Here is a 14,331-nt window from a genome sequence, read left to right as displayed (position 1 = left end):
GTGTGCCCTTCTTTAGTGCCAGATCATTTATCACCTGCACCAGCAAGGAAGCCTTGTCTGCTGGTTTCCCCACCAATACAATTCACAGACCTCAGGAATAAAAATGGAATCCCACTTATTAGGTTTTAAATGGGGCCAAGAATGGGCTTTAAAAGGCAGAAGCCAAAGTGTGGATTGGAGTTACAGGAAGAAGAAACAGAACTGTCCTGAGTACAGAAAAATAGAACATTAGCCACAGTGCACAGTAACAGCAAACAGATTTCCCTCTGCTCCTACCTGCTGGGAATCCAGAATCTATTCTTGCTGCCCTGTATCTCTCTTAGTCAAATCCTACAGTTACAGAGGCTCCTCCTGCCCACCCACCCTGTTGTCTTTCAGTCAGTTTCTGCTACCTCAGGCTTTTAAGAGACCTGACAGATGTCAGGTGCTGATGGCTCATGCCTGTAATTCTAGCTACTCAGGAGTCTAAGATCTAAGGACAGAGGTTCAAAGCCAGCCTGCGCAGCAACATTTGTTGAGATTCTTATCTCCACTTAACCACCAGAAAAAGCAGAAGTGGAGCTGTGGCTTAAAGTGATAGAATGCTTGCCTTGAGCAAAAAAGCTTAGCAACAGCGCCCAAGCCCCAAGTACAAGCCCCATGACTAACAACACCCCCCCAAAAAAGAATGACAAATTTGATAGGTTGTTATTAAACATCTTTAATGTGCTAAATTCTGTTATCATCACCTTTCCCTATTTGATCAGTGAAAATATTTGTTTGGATTTTGTATAAAAACAATCAAAGAAAAAGGAATCCAATAGCAAGCATTAAGTGGAAACACAGAGTAAACAAGGGTTTTTTGTTTCTTTGTTTTTTGTTTTGACTCCAGATTCTATGTAATTTAAGAAAAGGAGCAAAAGAAAAGAAGGGAAGAGAAAAGGGTCCTTGGCCCTGAGCCACGGTTGGGTGGGCTAGTTGGAGTAGTCAAAAGCAAAAAACTTGCATCTGGCATCTTTATCTCAGAAAGTATTAAATGATAGGTGTTGAAAAGCCAAAATTATAAACACTGATGTTTAGTATAGTCACTGGGAGAACAAACAAAGAACAAAGAAGGAACTATAATAAATTTTATTAAATCATAGTATGTTGTCATATACTTAGACCATATAACACATAGCTACTCCATCCCAGTACATCTGTCTTTCATGTGATGTGCCTTCTAGTTCAACTTAAAGAAGCCGAGGTGCTAATAGGGAAGTACCAACAGAAGAGGTTGTTCAAATTCTAATGCAGTGAGCATGCTTGACACTGGGTGTGTTGCACATAATAAATGCTCATGGAATCTAACTATAGTGTCTGTACCATGGATGAGGTGAAATGGCATCATTGTTTTAATCCCTAATATATATCATCATCAAATAATTTTAAAACTGTGTGACCCTATAACAGAAATTCTACTGTTTAAGGGTTCTGTATTGATAAGTAATTTCCTAAATCAGTTGCCTATTTCTTATAATCCCTAATTTGTGATCTGAAAATAGGCACATTAGAAAAGAACCAAAAGTTGTTGAGTGGCTACTGTGTTCCAGGCACTTTAGGCTCAATATTCCCTTAATTGATCATCAATCCTGAGGTCCAAGTAGCTGTGCAATATCATGAAAATACAGGTCAGAAATTGACCTCAGATATGCCTGGCTTCAAAACCATACTCTTGAGTTTCAGAAGAAGCCAATGGGAGGCTGAGTTATCTCCTCCTCTGGCTTTAAGGAACGTACCTATATGCAATAAAAAGTTTTAACCATTCCAATACATCATATGTTGGTATTGATATGGGAATTTAACAGTAAGTGGCATTCTCACATAGCTCTAAGGTATGTACTAAGGGCAGATATTTTATTAAGAAATGAGAAAATCTATTATTAACCATCAGCCAATGAGACCTAAGTAGGCTAGTATAGGCACCCACAAAGCACCAGCATTTAAAAACTGATTCTATTCAGAATAGGTAAGGAGAGATTTGGGTTAACGAAGGTCACCTGACCCTAGCCAGTCTCAAGCGTGGTCTTCAGAATAAGAGACTCACAAAGGAGGTCTCCATAAAGCTGGATGGGCCTGTTTTAGTCAAATGTTCCCAACATAATGTCAGCACAACTTGATGTTTCACTTAAGCTACTAATGAAAACCAGACCCAAAGCAGAAACCAATGAACACCAGCTCTTTACTATTTCAGGGGAAGGCTCTTAGGCTTTGAGTTGAATTGTTTATTTACTTCTTTGTTGGGTCATTTGTTCACACATTTATTCATCCTAGAGGTAATTGATGGGGGTACCTTCTAAGAAATTTTGCTAGATAGAGTTGAAGACCTATACTACATGGATTGTTGTCTTGATCTTTCTTTCCTTATTTAAAGATGGAGAAATCTAAATAAATATTTGAGCATTCTGTTGAAACACTCACATTCTTTTACTACTTTAAGGTAGGGATAGCGGTAGGTATGGGATGGAGGCCTAACTCACTTGCCCAAAACAATAAAAACATACTTTTCCCCATTACCCAATTTGTATTTTGAAATTCCTGTCCGTTTCCATGCAGCAAGCTATGGGTTTTCACATGAGAAGAGTTGGAAAAAACAAACAAACAAGACACCGAAAACCTAGTATTAGCCCACAATGGAATAGAACTGGAAAAGAGAAAAGTAATTATTTGCTTGAATAGCCTCTCTGGATATGAAAAACCAAGGCAGAACCCTAAGCTGTTTACACAGGCAACAGAGAGATATCTCTGGCTAGACAAGTAGACTTTTAGTTCCCTGCTGAAGATTGCATCTGATTTCTTATTTTATTTTTATTCCAGTTGCTACATTGATGGCCGGGTGGTGAAGGTGATGGACTTCCTGAAAACTCGCCTGTTAGACACACTCTCTGACCAGATTAGGAAAATTCAGAAAGTGAGTAAAACTATCTGGGGAAGAAGAGGAGTGAGTCTGGGGGTAAGGCAAGGGTAAGGTCACAGAGTGACAGCTGGACTTTGGCATGTGGGGACCCCTTGGAGGCAAAGGGTAAAATAGTGCAGTTCAGATGGGTGTGGTCAAGAATTCCCTTACTGCTGGTGGTGAGCCATTAGTTTTTCAGAAACAGAAGGGTTTAATCATGCTATATAAAGGTTTTAAAATTCCACTTTAACAGGTGCTGGTGAAGATGTGGGGACAAAGGGAACTTTGACACACTGTTGCTGGGAATGTGGATTCATGAACACAACCGATAGGGAAATGGGTGGAGGCTCCTCAAAAACTAGAATTCTCATATGACCCAGCCATCACACTTATGCTGGGATACCCAAGGAAATAGCCAAAGGAAATGAAATCATCCTGTCCTCCCACGTGGATAGGGCCTTATTCACAATAGTCAAGACATAGAATTGATGTAGGTGCCCAACTGTCCAAAGATAGATGGATGGATAAAGGAAATGGATAAATTGTGTAACATTGTTTTCACAATGGATTTAAGTTGTGTGTATGTGTGTGTGTGTGTGTGTGTGTGCGCGCGCGCGCGCGCCCGCGTGCTATCTGTGAGCTTTTTTTTTTTTTTTTTTTAAGACTAGTGCTCTACGCTTGGGCCACAGTTACACTTTGCCTTTTTGCTGGTTGTTTGGAAATAAGAGTGGACTTTTCTGCCTAGGATGGCTGTGAACCATGATCCCTAGAATTCAGTCTCCTGAGTAGCTTGGATTCTGTGATTTCTTTTTAAAAATGAATGAAATATGGTCATCTGTGGCAAAAATGTACAAAACTGGAAGATACATGTGAAGTGAAATAAGCCAGACAAATACTGCAGGCAGGTTCTCTCTCATATGTGAGAGCTAAAACTGTTTATTTCAATCTAGAAAGAGTTGAATAGTAACTACCACAGGCTAGGAAGAGGAGAATGAGAGAAAGAGGAAAGATATGTAATGAGTAGCACCATATTGTTAGACAGTCAGTTGGAATAAGTTCTAGAACACTACAGCATAGTGGGGCAACTATAGTTTACAAAAACCCTTACATAATTTGTGAATAATTAGAAGCTATGTGGTCAAAAGCCCCAAGCATAAAGAATAATAAAGATGAAAAGGCTCATTTCCTCTATTTGATCATCAGTACACACATATTGAAATGCCACACAGTACCCTATAAATATGTATAATTATTACAACTTAATGCAAAAAATAACACAAAGACTCCATGTGGAAAACCTAACAATGTTTAAAAAATTAAATTTTTCTTCATCCTTCCAACTTGGTCCTCCATTCAAAATTAAGCACAACTCTCAGTTGGTTTTTAAGGGATGAGAGGTGCTTCTTTATTTTAATAATAATATTGTAATACTTTATTTGTAAATTGAGTTTGGTCAAAAAAAAAAAGGAAAGAAAAAAAGGCCAGATTTACTTTGTTATTTTCTTTTTCACACGGATTTATCTTGGGTTAGAGAATGATCATATTCATTCTGCTCTTGACCATTATCATTCCTGAGAATTTATTTTTTCCTAGATGTCCAAGAATCAGCCAAGAATGACATATCTTTACAACAGATGTCAGTTGTCAGATAGAACCTTAGTTGGGGCTGAAAGCTAGAATACCTATGTATGAATTCTCTCTGTAGACTAGGCCTCCTCCCCTAGTTCCAAAATAAGATGTCCAATGTGTGTTTGTATGTGTGTGTGTGTGTGTGTGTCTGCACTTGTGCACAAGTGCAGACACACACACACACACAGAGCCATCATCAAAACTATAGATATATGATCCTCACAAAGCTATGCCACTTTTCCTAGCCCACTCTCAGAAGTCACAGAGCATTGGTTCAGTCATATTCTGTTCACTGAAGCAGTTACCAAGACTCAAAAAGTTTCAAGAAGAAAAGACATAAACTACCCAGGGGCCAATGGCTTACAATTGCAATCCTATTTACTTTGGATGAGGTATAGAGGTCATGATTTCTGCCAGAAAAATCTGTGAGACTCCACCTCCAAAACAACTAGCAAAAAGTCAGGAAGGAGCCATGGCTCAAGCAGTAGAGTGCCAGCTGAGTAAGTAGATCAGAACAAGAATAAGGCTCTGGAAAAACATATAGGACCCAAAATATTTCTGTGGTTTTTTAAAACGTACAATCTGTTACAGTTACATCCTTCTAATCTCATTTAGTGGGCCTTATAGTTCTCTCCAACTAGTTTTCTTTCCTAATTGCCCTTTTCAAAGCTCTTGCCAGATGCTACTTTACTGAGTATCTACTGGAACTGTTGCTGGATCATGGCTTCTCTAAATTTGGCCATACTGGGTAGTTTTTCCATTAGGAAACAGCGTGGACCCAGTTGTCAGAATGCCCATGATGAGTCAGTCACCATAGCCTACCATGTGTCTATCTTGGAGAAAGTAGAGCTAGGACCTGAATAGGATTACTGAACTATGATAGTTGATTTTTTTTTTTTTTTGTCGGTCATGGGGGCTGAACTCTGGGCCCAGGCACTGTCCCTCAGCCCTTCAGCTCAAGGCTAGTGCTCTATCACTGGAACCACAGCTCCACTTCCGGCTTTTTTCTGCTTATATGGTGCTGAGGAATTGAACCCAGGACCTCATGCATGCAAGGCAAGCACTTTACCACTGAGCCAACTTCCCAGCCCCTTGTTGAAATTTTTCCTCAGCTGTTTCTTCTGTCTTCTGGGTGAAAAGGGGGCACCCTAAAAAACAGAGGTAACAAGTACAAACTATTGACTGCTTTAATGACTATATGCCTGGAAACCCCATCCAAAAGCTTGAAATGGAGTCTGTATTTCTTCTTAGTAGACATTAAGGGAAGTCTTGATGACCACTATCACCCCCTAGGGCCCATTGTGGTGGAAAAGGGCAGATTTCCTAACAAAATAGAGCTATGTGAAAGTGCTTTGATAGATCTGTAGTGAGACTGTTTGAATGGAATTAAAGCATGGGGCTTCAAGGCTGATGGTATGAGTTAGAATTTAGACTTATCTGTGTGGCTGTGGCCATTCAATTATGGGGGGTTTTTTTGTCTGTAAAATGAAGGGGTTACCAGGTTAACAAGAAATGCACTCATTACCTTACTTACATAACTGAAATTTCTCTGTACATAAAAAGAAAGAAAAGAAAATGAAGATACTCTTTATGGAGATTAGAAGAGTCACATGAGGCATTATTTTGTTAATTCCTATTGACTTTTAGCTCTTATTGCTATTATTGTTGTTGTTGAGGGTTTTTTTGTTTTTTGTCAGTTGTGGGGCTTGGACTCGAGGCCTGGGAGCTGTCCCTGAACTCTTCAGCTCAAGGCAAGCACTCTACCACTTGAGCCACAGCGCCACTTCCAGTTTTCTAGTGGTTAAGTGGAGATAAGACTCTCACTGACTTTTCTGCCCAGGCTGGCTTTGAACTGTGATCCTCAGATCTCAGCCTCCTGAGTAGCTAAGATTACAGGCATGAGCCACCAGTGTTCAGCTTATTTTTTAATTATAATCTCTTTGATAAAAGATATTCCATGTTACCTTTCTTCTCCATTTGTTCTTTGCTCCTCCCCACCCCTGTTCTCCTTCTCCTGTGAACTAGAGAGACTATGATAGGTGATATTTTGGGCTCTTGAAAGGCAATGACTCAATTGCAACAAGCAGCTGTGGTCTCCAAATTTGGATTGCCACTTAGAAAAAGAATTCTCCGTTTTCTGAACAGAGAGACAATTATGTGGTTCTGTGAAAATGTGCATCATACTTTTCGAAGCCAAACATAGATCTGTTTGGACACTTCAGGCTTCCTGATGATCTACACACTTTTTTCTGCCATTAGAATAAGGCTAATCATCTACATTGGGAGATGAGTCAAGAGAAAGAGTTGAGAATCTCACAATCTGGGGACAAGTGAGACAAGAGGGAGAGATGTTGAGGACACAGTGCAGATGGTACACTGTCAAGAGCTGGCCTGAGTCCAGAACAATGACATAAGAACCAAGAAGAGCCACTTTGGCTTAAGTCACTTGGACTCTGACTTGTGTCCTCATCTCCTAGAGGAATCAGAGGAGGAAATAACACTTTTTGATATTATTTTTTAGCAATTCAATAAGCTCAGGAAGGCATTGGTGAAATCCCAGCCATAAGGGAACTATTTCCAAAAGTACTGTCCATATGATTGCATTTTGAATACTAAATTGAACAATTGGTTCCCTCAACATTTGAAAAGTTCTTTCCTTGCTGCCTCCCTTCTTTCTTACCATCTTCACTTCATTTTTTTAACCATTAATACCATCATTTGTATTTTTCAGACCCCTGAGAATGTAACAGTGACCAAAATTGATGTGACATTTGTATTCATAGACCATGTACTCTAGTGGAGAAAATAGTTAATGAAGCAAGCAAGCAAGGGTATATTGGTGCTGGGGCATGAACTCAGGGACAGGACACACTCCTTTAGATTTTGATCAAAGCTGGTACTCTGCCATTTGAGCCACAACTTCTGTTTCCTTATGTTTATTTTGCTGGTTAATTGGAGATAAGAGTCTCACAGAGTTTTCTTCTGGGCTGGTTTTGAACCTGGATCCTCAGATTTCAGCCTTCTGAGTAGATAGGATTACAAGTGTTAAGCTACCAGTACCCATCTAAGATGTTACAACTCTGTAACAGGGTGCTATGGGAACGCATAGTGGGAAGTAGCCATCTTACAAAGTAAAGGAAGGAAAGCCAGGAAAGTCTTCTGAGAGGAAGTCACAGGCAGGGTGACACCTAAAGGAAAAAGTCTGTCTAATTTATGTAGTTCCTAGGGTATAATCAGAGAACCACTTGCATAACTGTATATGGTTAAAGGCAATGACTTATGTGGTTCTTTTGTTATCATTATGATTATTTTGTTAATATCCACATTGCTTATGATATTTAGTAAAGGTCAACTCTTTGGAAGTAATATCATGCCATGTCAATCACTCTATTACATAGGACCATAGAAGTAATTAATAGATTAAACAAGAGAATGTTGTTCTTAACCATCCTTCCAGTTTACCAGCTTACCTACTTACTTTTGCTTCTTAGCCTACCAAAAAGTATAGGAATAAAAAATAAGTATTTCCTGAGAATCATAGGATAGCTAGAAATAAAATTAAAGGGAAAATTAAAATAGAAACATTGCTAACTTTTTCTGATGAAGAAAACTGAAATGTGAAAACATATAAGTAGCAAGTGGGTGCTGGTGGCATACCCCTACCATCCTAGCTACTCAGGAGGCTGAGATCCAGAGGATCACAGTTTAAAGCAGCCTGAACAGAAATGTCTTCAAGACTATATCTAAAAAAAAAGTCCAAAGTCAGCTTGGAGTCATGTCTCAAGTGATAAGAGTACCAGCCAAACAAACAAGCTGAGTAAGTGTGAGGCCCTGAGTATCACCACAGCCATCAGTATTTGGTTAATTCACTTATTAACTCTCTTATACAACAATGCTGAAAGCTTATTTCAGTGTACCAGGGCCTACCAATGGGCAGGTACTCCATAAATATTAGAGGGAAAAGGCACATCAGAGGCGGCAAATGAATGAGCAGAAGAGAAGTATTAAATTAGTACCATCTCACTCACATTTGTATATGCTGTTTCTATTGTTTCCCATGCAAGATAAGCCATCATGTGCTGCTACTTTATAGTTTAGAGTTTGAATGTGTAGAAAGAAACTTAGGGTGCTGGGAACTGGTGGCTCATGCCTGTAATCCTAACTACTCAGGAAGCTGAGATCTGAGAATCCTGGTTCAAAGCCAGTCTGGGCAGAAAAGTCTGTGAGACTCTCATCTCCAATTAACCCAAAAACAAATTGTTTAAATAGGGATATAGGTTCACACATTGCAACAATGAAATGTACAAGACACTATGTTGAAAAAATGAACTTTACAATTTAGAGGGGGGGGGTGAGGGGGAGGGTGTAGTTGTGGAGATGGGAGGGACGGGATGGTAGGGGAAAAACAAAGGAGGAGGCAACAATGCTTGGTAAGAAATGTACTCATTACTTTGCTCATGTAACTGTAACCCCTCTGTACAGTATTTTCACAATAAAAATTTATTTTTTTAAAAAAGAAGTAGAGCCATTGTTCAAAGTGGTAGAATACTAGCTTTAAGCAAAAGAGCTCAGAGATAGCACTCAGGCCCTGGGTTCATATCCCACAGCTGACAAAGGAAAAAAGAAAGAAATTTAGACAGCCATGTAGTCCATACCTATATTCCTAGTAGAAAAATATCTTCTATGTATGTGTTCAGGGATAAGAGAAAATTCTGTTTATAGCGCCCAAATGACATTTCATTTTAGAATACAAGACATTTCCTTTTAGAACAAAACTATCTTTCCTTCTAGATTAGGAAGATCATATAAAATGTAAACAACTAGAAAAAGGTCAGCTAAAGTGCTAATTTTCAAAGTTTGGGGAGATCTGCTTTCCTCTAAGTAGATCTCAATAAAGGAAAAGAAAAATAGGCCAAGGAAGTAGGCCAAAGGCTAGTATAGACAAAGGACCCACAATAAAACTGTATCACATTAATAATACCCTTGGATGGCATCTATGAGTAATTCTAAGTTGAATGGGGCTTGAGGTTTATGTGATGGAGACCTCTTTAATAAAGAAGTTAACAAAGCAAACTTGCAAATATTAGAGAACTCTGTCCATGCAAATGCATTTGTAGGGCCCTTTCCAGGACCTTGGTAGATGCCCAGGCTAAAAAGAAGCTGAAAGTTCAAGCTCTATGATCTCTTCCACAAATTAGTATCTTTGCCTTGGCTAGGCTTTGCATATGCAAATGAGACAACAGGACCTATGGTATGGGAAATGTACTTTCACATGTAAGACATTGATATATATTATACGATATGTGAATAATATTAAACAAGACACTAAATATATTATAGGGAGCTCTAACCAAAGGGACGGTAATCACCAAGAGATCCAAAATTTTAATCCCTGTTTTTTCATGAATCTTAATATCTTTGATCCTAGTCACAAATATTTCCTTGGTTCTTAAACACAAATAATTATCAAATGTGTCATCAGTTTTTTAAAAGCTGGCAGGAAAAAGGAAAAATTGTCAGCAAGTTTCAGTTGATAATGATTATTCAAAACACTTTTGATTTTCGAAAGCATTAAATTATGCAAAATTCACTTAACTCACAAAAATATAGTTACACATGCCATTTATTGAGTGCATCATATATGATTAATCCATTGGAGAAAGTGATAATTTGCTCAAGGCCACAGAGCTTGCTAAATGATAAAATTAGAATTCAAACTAAGGCCTACTTTAAACTTTTCAATATCTCCCATACTTGTGGGCCCTTTATTTTGTAACCCATTGTAATATTTCTATTTCTAGGAAGTATTTTAAAGAAGAATACCAAATATTCTTGGTGAAAAAAAAATCACCGTGACCCCACAATTAGCTGCTCTAAAGTGAGGATTCAATGGAAATTGGGTATCTATCACGATATTAGGCAAATGAGGGTGAAAGAATTGCAAGTTATGACTTTCATCCGCTGCCTCCATCCACATGTTTCCTGTGTACAGACTTGTGGTCAATGCATAGTGAGGTTCTGTTATTTGCAGGTGAATGATAATGTAAAGGAATTTGCTATACATGGACCTTAGCATGGAAACAAATGGTAGCTTGGGACCAAAAAGCTCATCAGGAAAAAGAGGCAATTGGGGTGATCTTCCAATGTTTCAATATGGAAAAGGGAAAATTATAGAGTTTTCCCTATAGGAAAATAAAGTTACCACTGAGGCTGATGGAGACTGTCTTGTTAAGTGTCTACCAATCCTTGGTTAGTCATAGCAAAGGAGCAGGAAAGTGAAGATGACTATTTAAGTGCCAGTATCGACTTTCTAGTTTCTCTTCCAATGAACACTTATCCTTGAAAATATTCATTGCTTTGGGACTATATGAAAATTTCTTCCCCATTTGCTTGCATATTCTCATAATTTCCTTGCCTCTCTGGTGACTGTATCTTGTTTATATATGTTCTCATTTTAATTTTATGTTTTGCTGCAATTACACTCAATGGCTTCTCTGTGGTTTGAGATAAGAAGAACTGAGAGTGCAATTTTAAATCCTGAAAATGTCACAGAAACAGAAGCCACAAATTAAAAATTGATCTGATACCAAAAGAAAATGGACAAATATGGCACTCCGGAACAGAGAGATGATAAAAAGAAATTACACAGGGAAAAAATAATGAAAGTGACAGGAAGTACATTAGACAGAAGAAATAAATCAAGAGGAATGTGATGAGATATTGAAATGGCTGAGCTCAGAATAGCCCAGCTCACATAACCTAAGAAGGACATGTTAAATGTGGAGAGTTTAGCCAACCAGAAGCTTGTGGGTCTCTTCAAGCAGGAAAATTCAATTAGAAAGTCACAGAGCCCTGCACGAAACCGTGAGCATTTGGTACTTGCTCTTGTTATCTTGGGTCTGTTAGTTATCTTCTGTGAAATGTAGCTAGTAGAATATTCTCTCTCTCATTTGCTTCATAAAGAATTTTATAATCAGAGTTAACTGTCCAGAATTCTGTTAGGTATAAGAAAAGGAGAAAAAAGAAACAGAAACTTGCCTTCAAGTACAACATGGTCAAACTCAGAGACGGGTTCAAAGAACTTTGAAACCCAAGAGGCAAGAAATCGTTTCCTGACGTTTTGTAGAATGTTTCATAGAGGAAATAACATTTGAAATAAGTATTAAAAACAAGCCGGGCACCAGTGGCTCACGCCTGTAATCCTAGCTACTCAGGAGGCTGAGATCTGAGGATCGAGGTTCAAAGCCAGCCCAGGCAAGAAAGTCCCTGAGACTCTTATCTCCAATAAACCACTAGAAAACCAGAAATGGCACTGTGGTCAAGTGGTCGAGCACTCGCCTTGAGTTGAAGAGCTGAGGGACAGCACCCAGGCCCAGAGTTCAAGCCCTACGACCGACCAAAAAAAAAAAGAAAGAAAGAAGAATTAAAAACAATGATCAGATCATATGAGTGAGAGAAGCACAGGGAGAGAATGCAACCAGAAATAATCTAAGGCACAACCATGTACAGTAGTTCCAAAGTAGTGTCTCTTCTGAGTAGTGAACCCCAGTGTTGTGAGGAGAGATGGAGAAGGGGCACTGAGGACCGTCAGGAAGCTTAAAGTCGTCAGCATCTTAACCTGTGGGGCCCTGGCCACTGTTTTCAGTGTCATCAGAAAAATATTGCTGGGTGAATATGGCCAAAGAATAGTGAAACCTCTCAGTCCATACTATTATTAATATACATTAATATTTTTAAAAGGGAGGGAGGGAGCAGAGAAGAAGAGAGAGAAGGAGAAGGGGGAGATAAAGAGAGACAAGTTACTTACAGCTCATCTTTCAGCTGATGAAACAGCTCACAGTCAGCACAACTGCTGGGAATAGGGAACCACTCAAGGTTAGGAGGATAGAAATGACAGTCAATGACAGTGTGGAAGATGGGGTAGAGAAGAGAGCAAGCGTAGAGAGATCCAAGGCAGGGAGACCAAGGAAGGAATAGTAACAGGAAATTCAGGAAGGAAGGATCAGTGAGGACAGAAAAGACAACTAATATGATCTTCTCCTCTTCTAAAGGGACCTTTTGGTAGGTAGGTAGACAGACAGACAGACAGACAGACAGACAGGAGAGAGATGCAGATTTCCCTTTCTATATCTCTGTTGCTAGTAGATTCGAGTAATATATGTATCTAGAACCTCCTATATCTAATATGGTCCATAAGCAGAAGGTAAAAAGACATACAAGAAATATGGAAAAGGAGCTTTCTTCTTGACCATTTATAAATACAAGAAGGAATCAAAAGTGCTGAAAAGCAAAGAAGAGCTCTGTGTGAAGTTAAGCTGATGAAGCTTTCTGAAGTGGGCGCTGGTGGCTCACACCTAGTAGCTCACTTGTAGCTACTCAGGAGGCTGAGATCTGAGAATCACATTTTGAAGTCAGCCTGGGCAAGAAAGTCTATGAGACTCATATTTACAATTCACCACCAGGAAACTGGAAGTGACGCTGTGACTCAAACTGGTAGAGCTCTAACCTGGTCAGTGTCCAGGCCCTGAATTCAAGCCCCATCGCAAACAACAACAACAATAAAACGTTGTGAAGCTATCTGTCTATGTATGTATGTATGTATGTATGTATGTATGTATGTATGTATGTATGTATGTATGTATGTATGTATGTATGTATCTATCTATCTATCTATCTATCTATCTATCTATCTATCTATCTATCTATCATCTCTCCATACTCAACTATAAGAGAGGGCCAGTTCTGGTTACTTAAAGAGTTACTAATTCTTCTGAAGTCTTGGGAAAGCTGGTTTCCATGTAGATGAGATGCTGGAATTAATGGACTCCAGCTTCTTGGGGAGGATGGCCTCCTGCCAGGGCTGATTAGCCCAGGTGGCCTGTCCACTATTCCTGTTTTATTGCTTCCTTTCTCATTAAGGAAGGTGTTGGTTTGGATAACCATAAACAACATGTCTGCTGCTACAAAATGCTACCATCTCTTGCACCCCCAGTGGCTGAAGCTAGGCTCTCAGGAGTCTTTCAAAAGACTTACGTCACCATTTTGAAAGGCCGGATATCAAGGACTACAGGAAAAGGAAGCCCAGGTTTGAACATGTGCTACATAAATGGTTATTTCCCTATTTTTCCTGTCTTCTTTTCTTTTTTCAAATTCAAAGTGGTAGAGAAAATCAAACTTTTTTTTTTCAATCAAGGATGTTGGCCCTAAGGAGTGGGTCTTCTTCTCCTCCTCCCTTCTTCCTCCCCTTCCTCCTTTCCTTCTCCTTTCTCCCTTTCCTCTCCCTCTCCCCTCTCATTTACCTCTTCTTCCTCCTCCTACTTCTCCTCTTCCCCCTCTTCCTCTTCCTCCCTCAGTGTATTGAACCAGTCCTTGATAGCTCCTTACCCTACAATACTAAGGAAAACAGCTGAAGGGTCTCCCATTCATAGCTCTGCCTCTAGCTGATACAAGGGCGCTGAACCGCCACCAGCCACTCACCGGACTGCTATGTGGGTGCCTCAGTGCTCCCTCGATCATATGGACCCAGAAGCTAAAGTGAATTTGGGACCAAAAGAGCTGGCAGCTAAGCAGACAATTCCCCTTCCCTCACTTAAGTAATCTCAGCATTTGTACTTCCCTCCTCCCCAGACAATGTATCCCTTAAAATAACCTTCACTGGCACTTCATTTCTCACCAGGAACCTTTTTTCTTTCCAACGTGCTCTAATTTTCTCTCTTCCAGCACAGGGAGAATCATATTTACTCAGAAAACCACAGTGTTGAACTATAGCCTTCTAGCAAAGTTTTACT

At 39.4% G+C, this 14,331-nt stretch overlaps 1 protein-coding gene across 1 annotated transcript in view; it reads left to right on the top strand.

The window, feature by feature from the left end:
• Nucleotides 1-14,331, top strand: part of LOC138830143 (inactive heparanase-2) — a 444,295-nt gene that overhangs the window by 307,229 nt on the left and 122,735 nt on the right. The window contains exon 7 of the mRNA XM_070026578.1: nucleotides 2,836-2,929. Within this exon, the coding sequence (XP_069882679.1) occupies nucleotides 2,836-2,929 (94 nt within the window). The remainder of the gene's footprint in view (nucleotides 1-2,835; nucleotides 2,930-14,331) is intronic.

This window comes from Dipodomys merriami, unplaced genomic scaffold (assembly GCF_024711535.1).
Source record: "Dipodomys merriami isolate MVZ:Mamm:240054 unplaced genomic scaffold, mDipMer1.0.p SCAF_184, whole genome shotgun sequence".
In the NCBI taxonomy this organism is placed as follows: domain Eukaryota; kingdom Metazoa; phylum Chordata; class Mammalia; order Rodentia; family Heteromyidae; genus Dipodomys; species Dipodomys merriami.
Note: the sequence above shows the minus strand (reverse complement) of the source record. Positions and strands in the feature narration are given on the sequence as shown.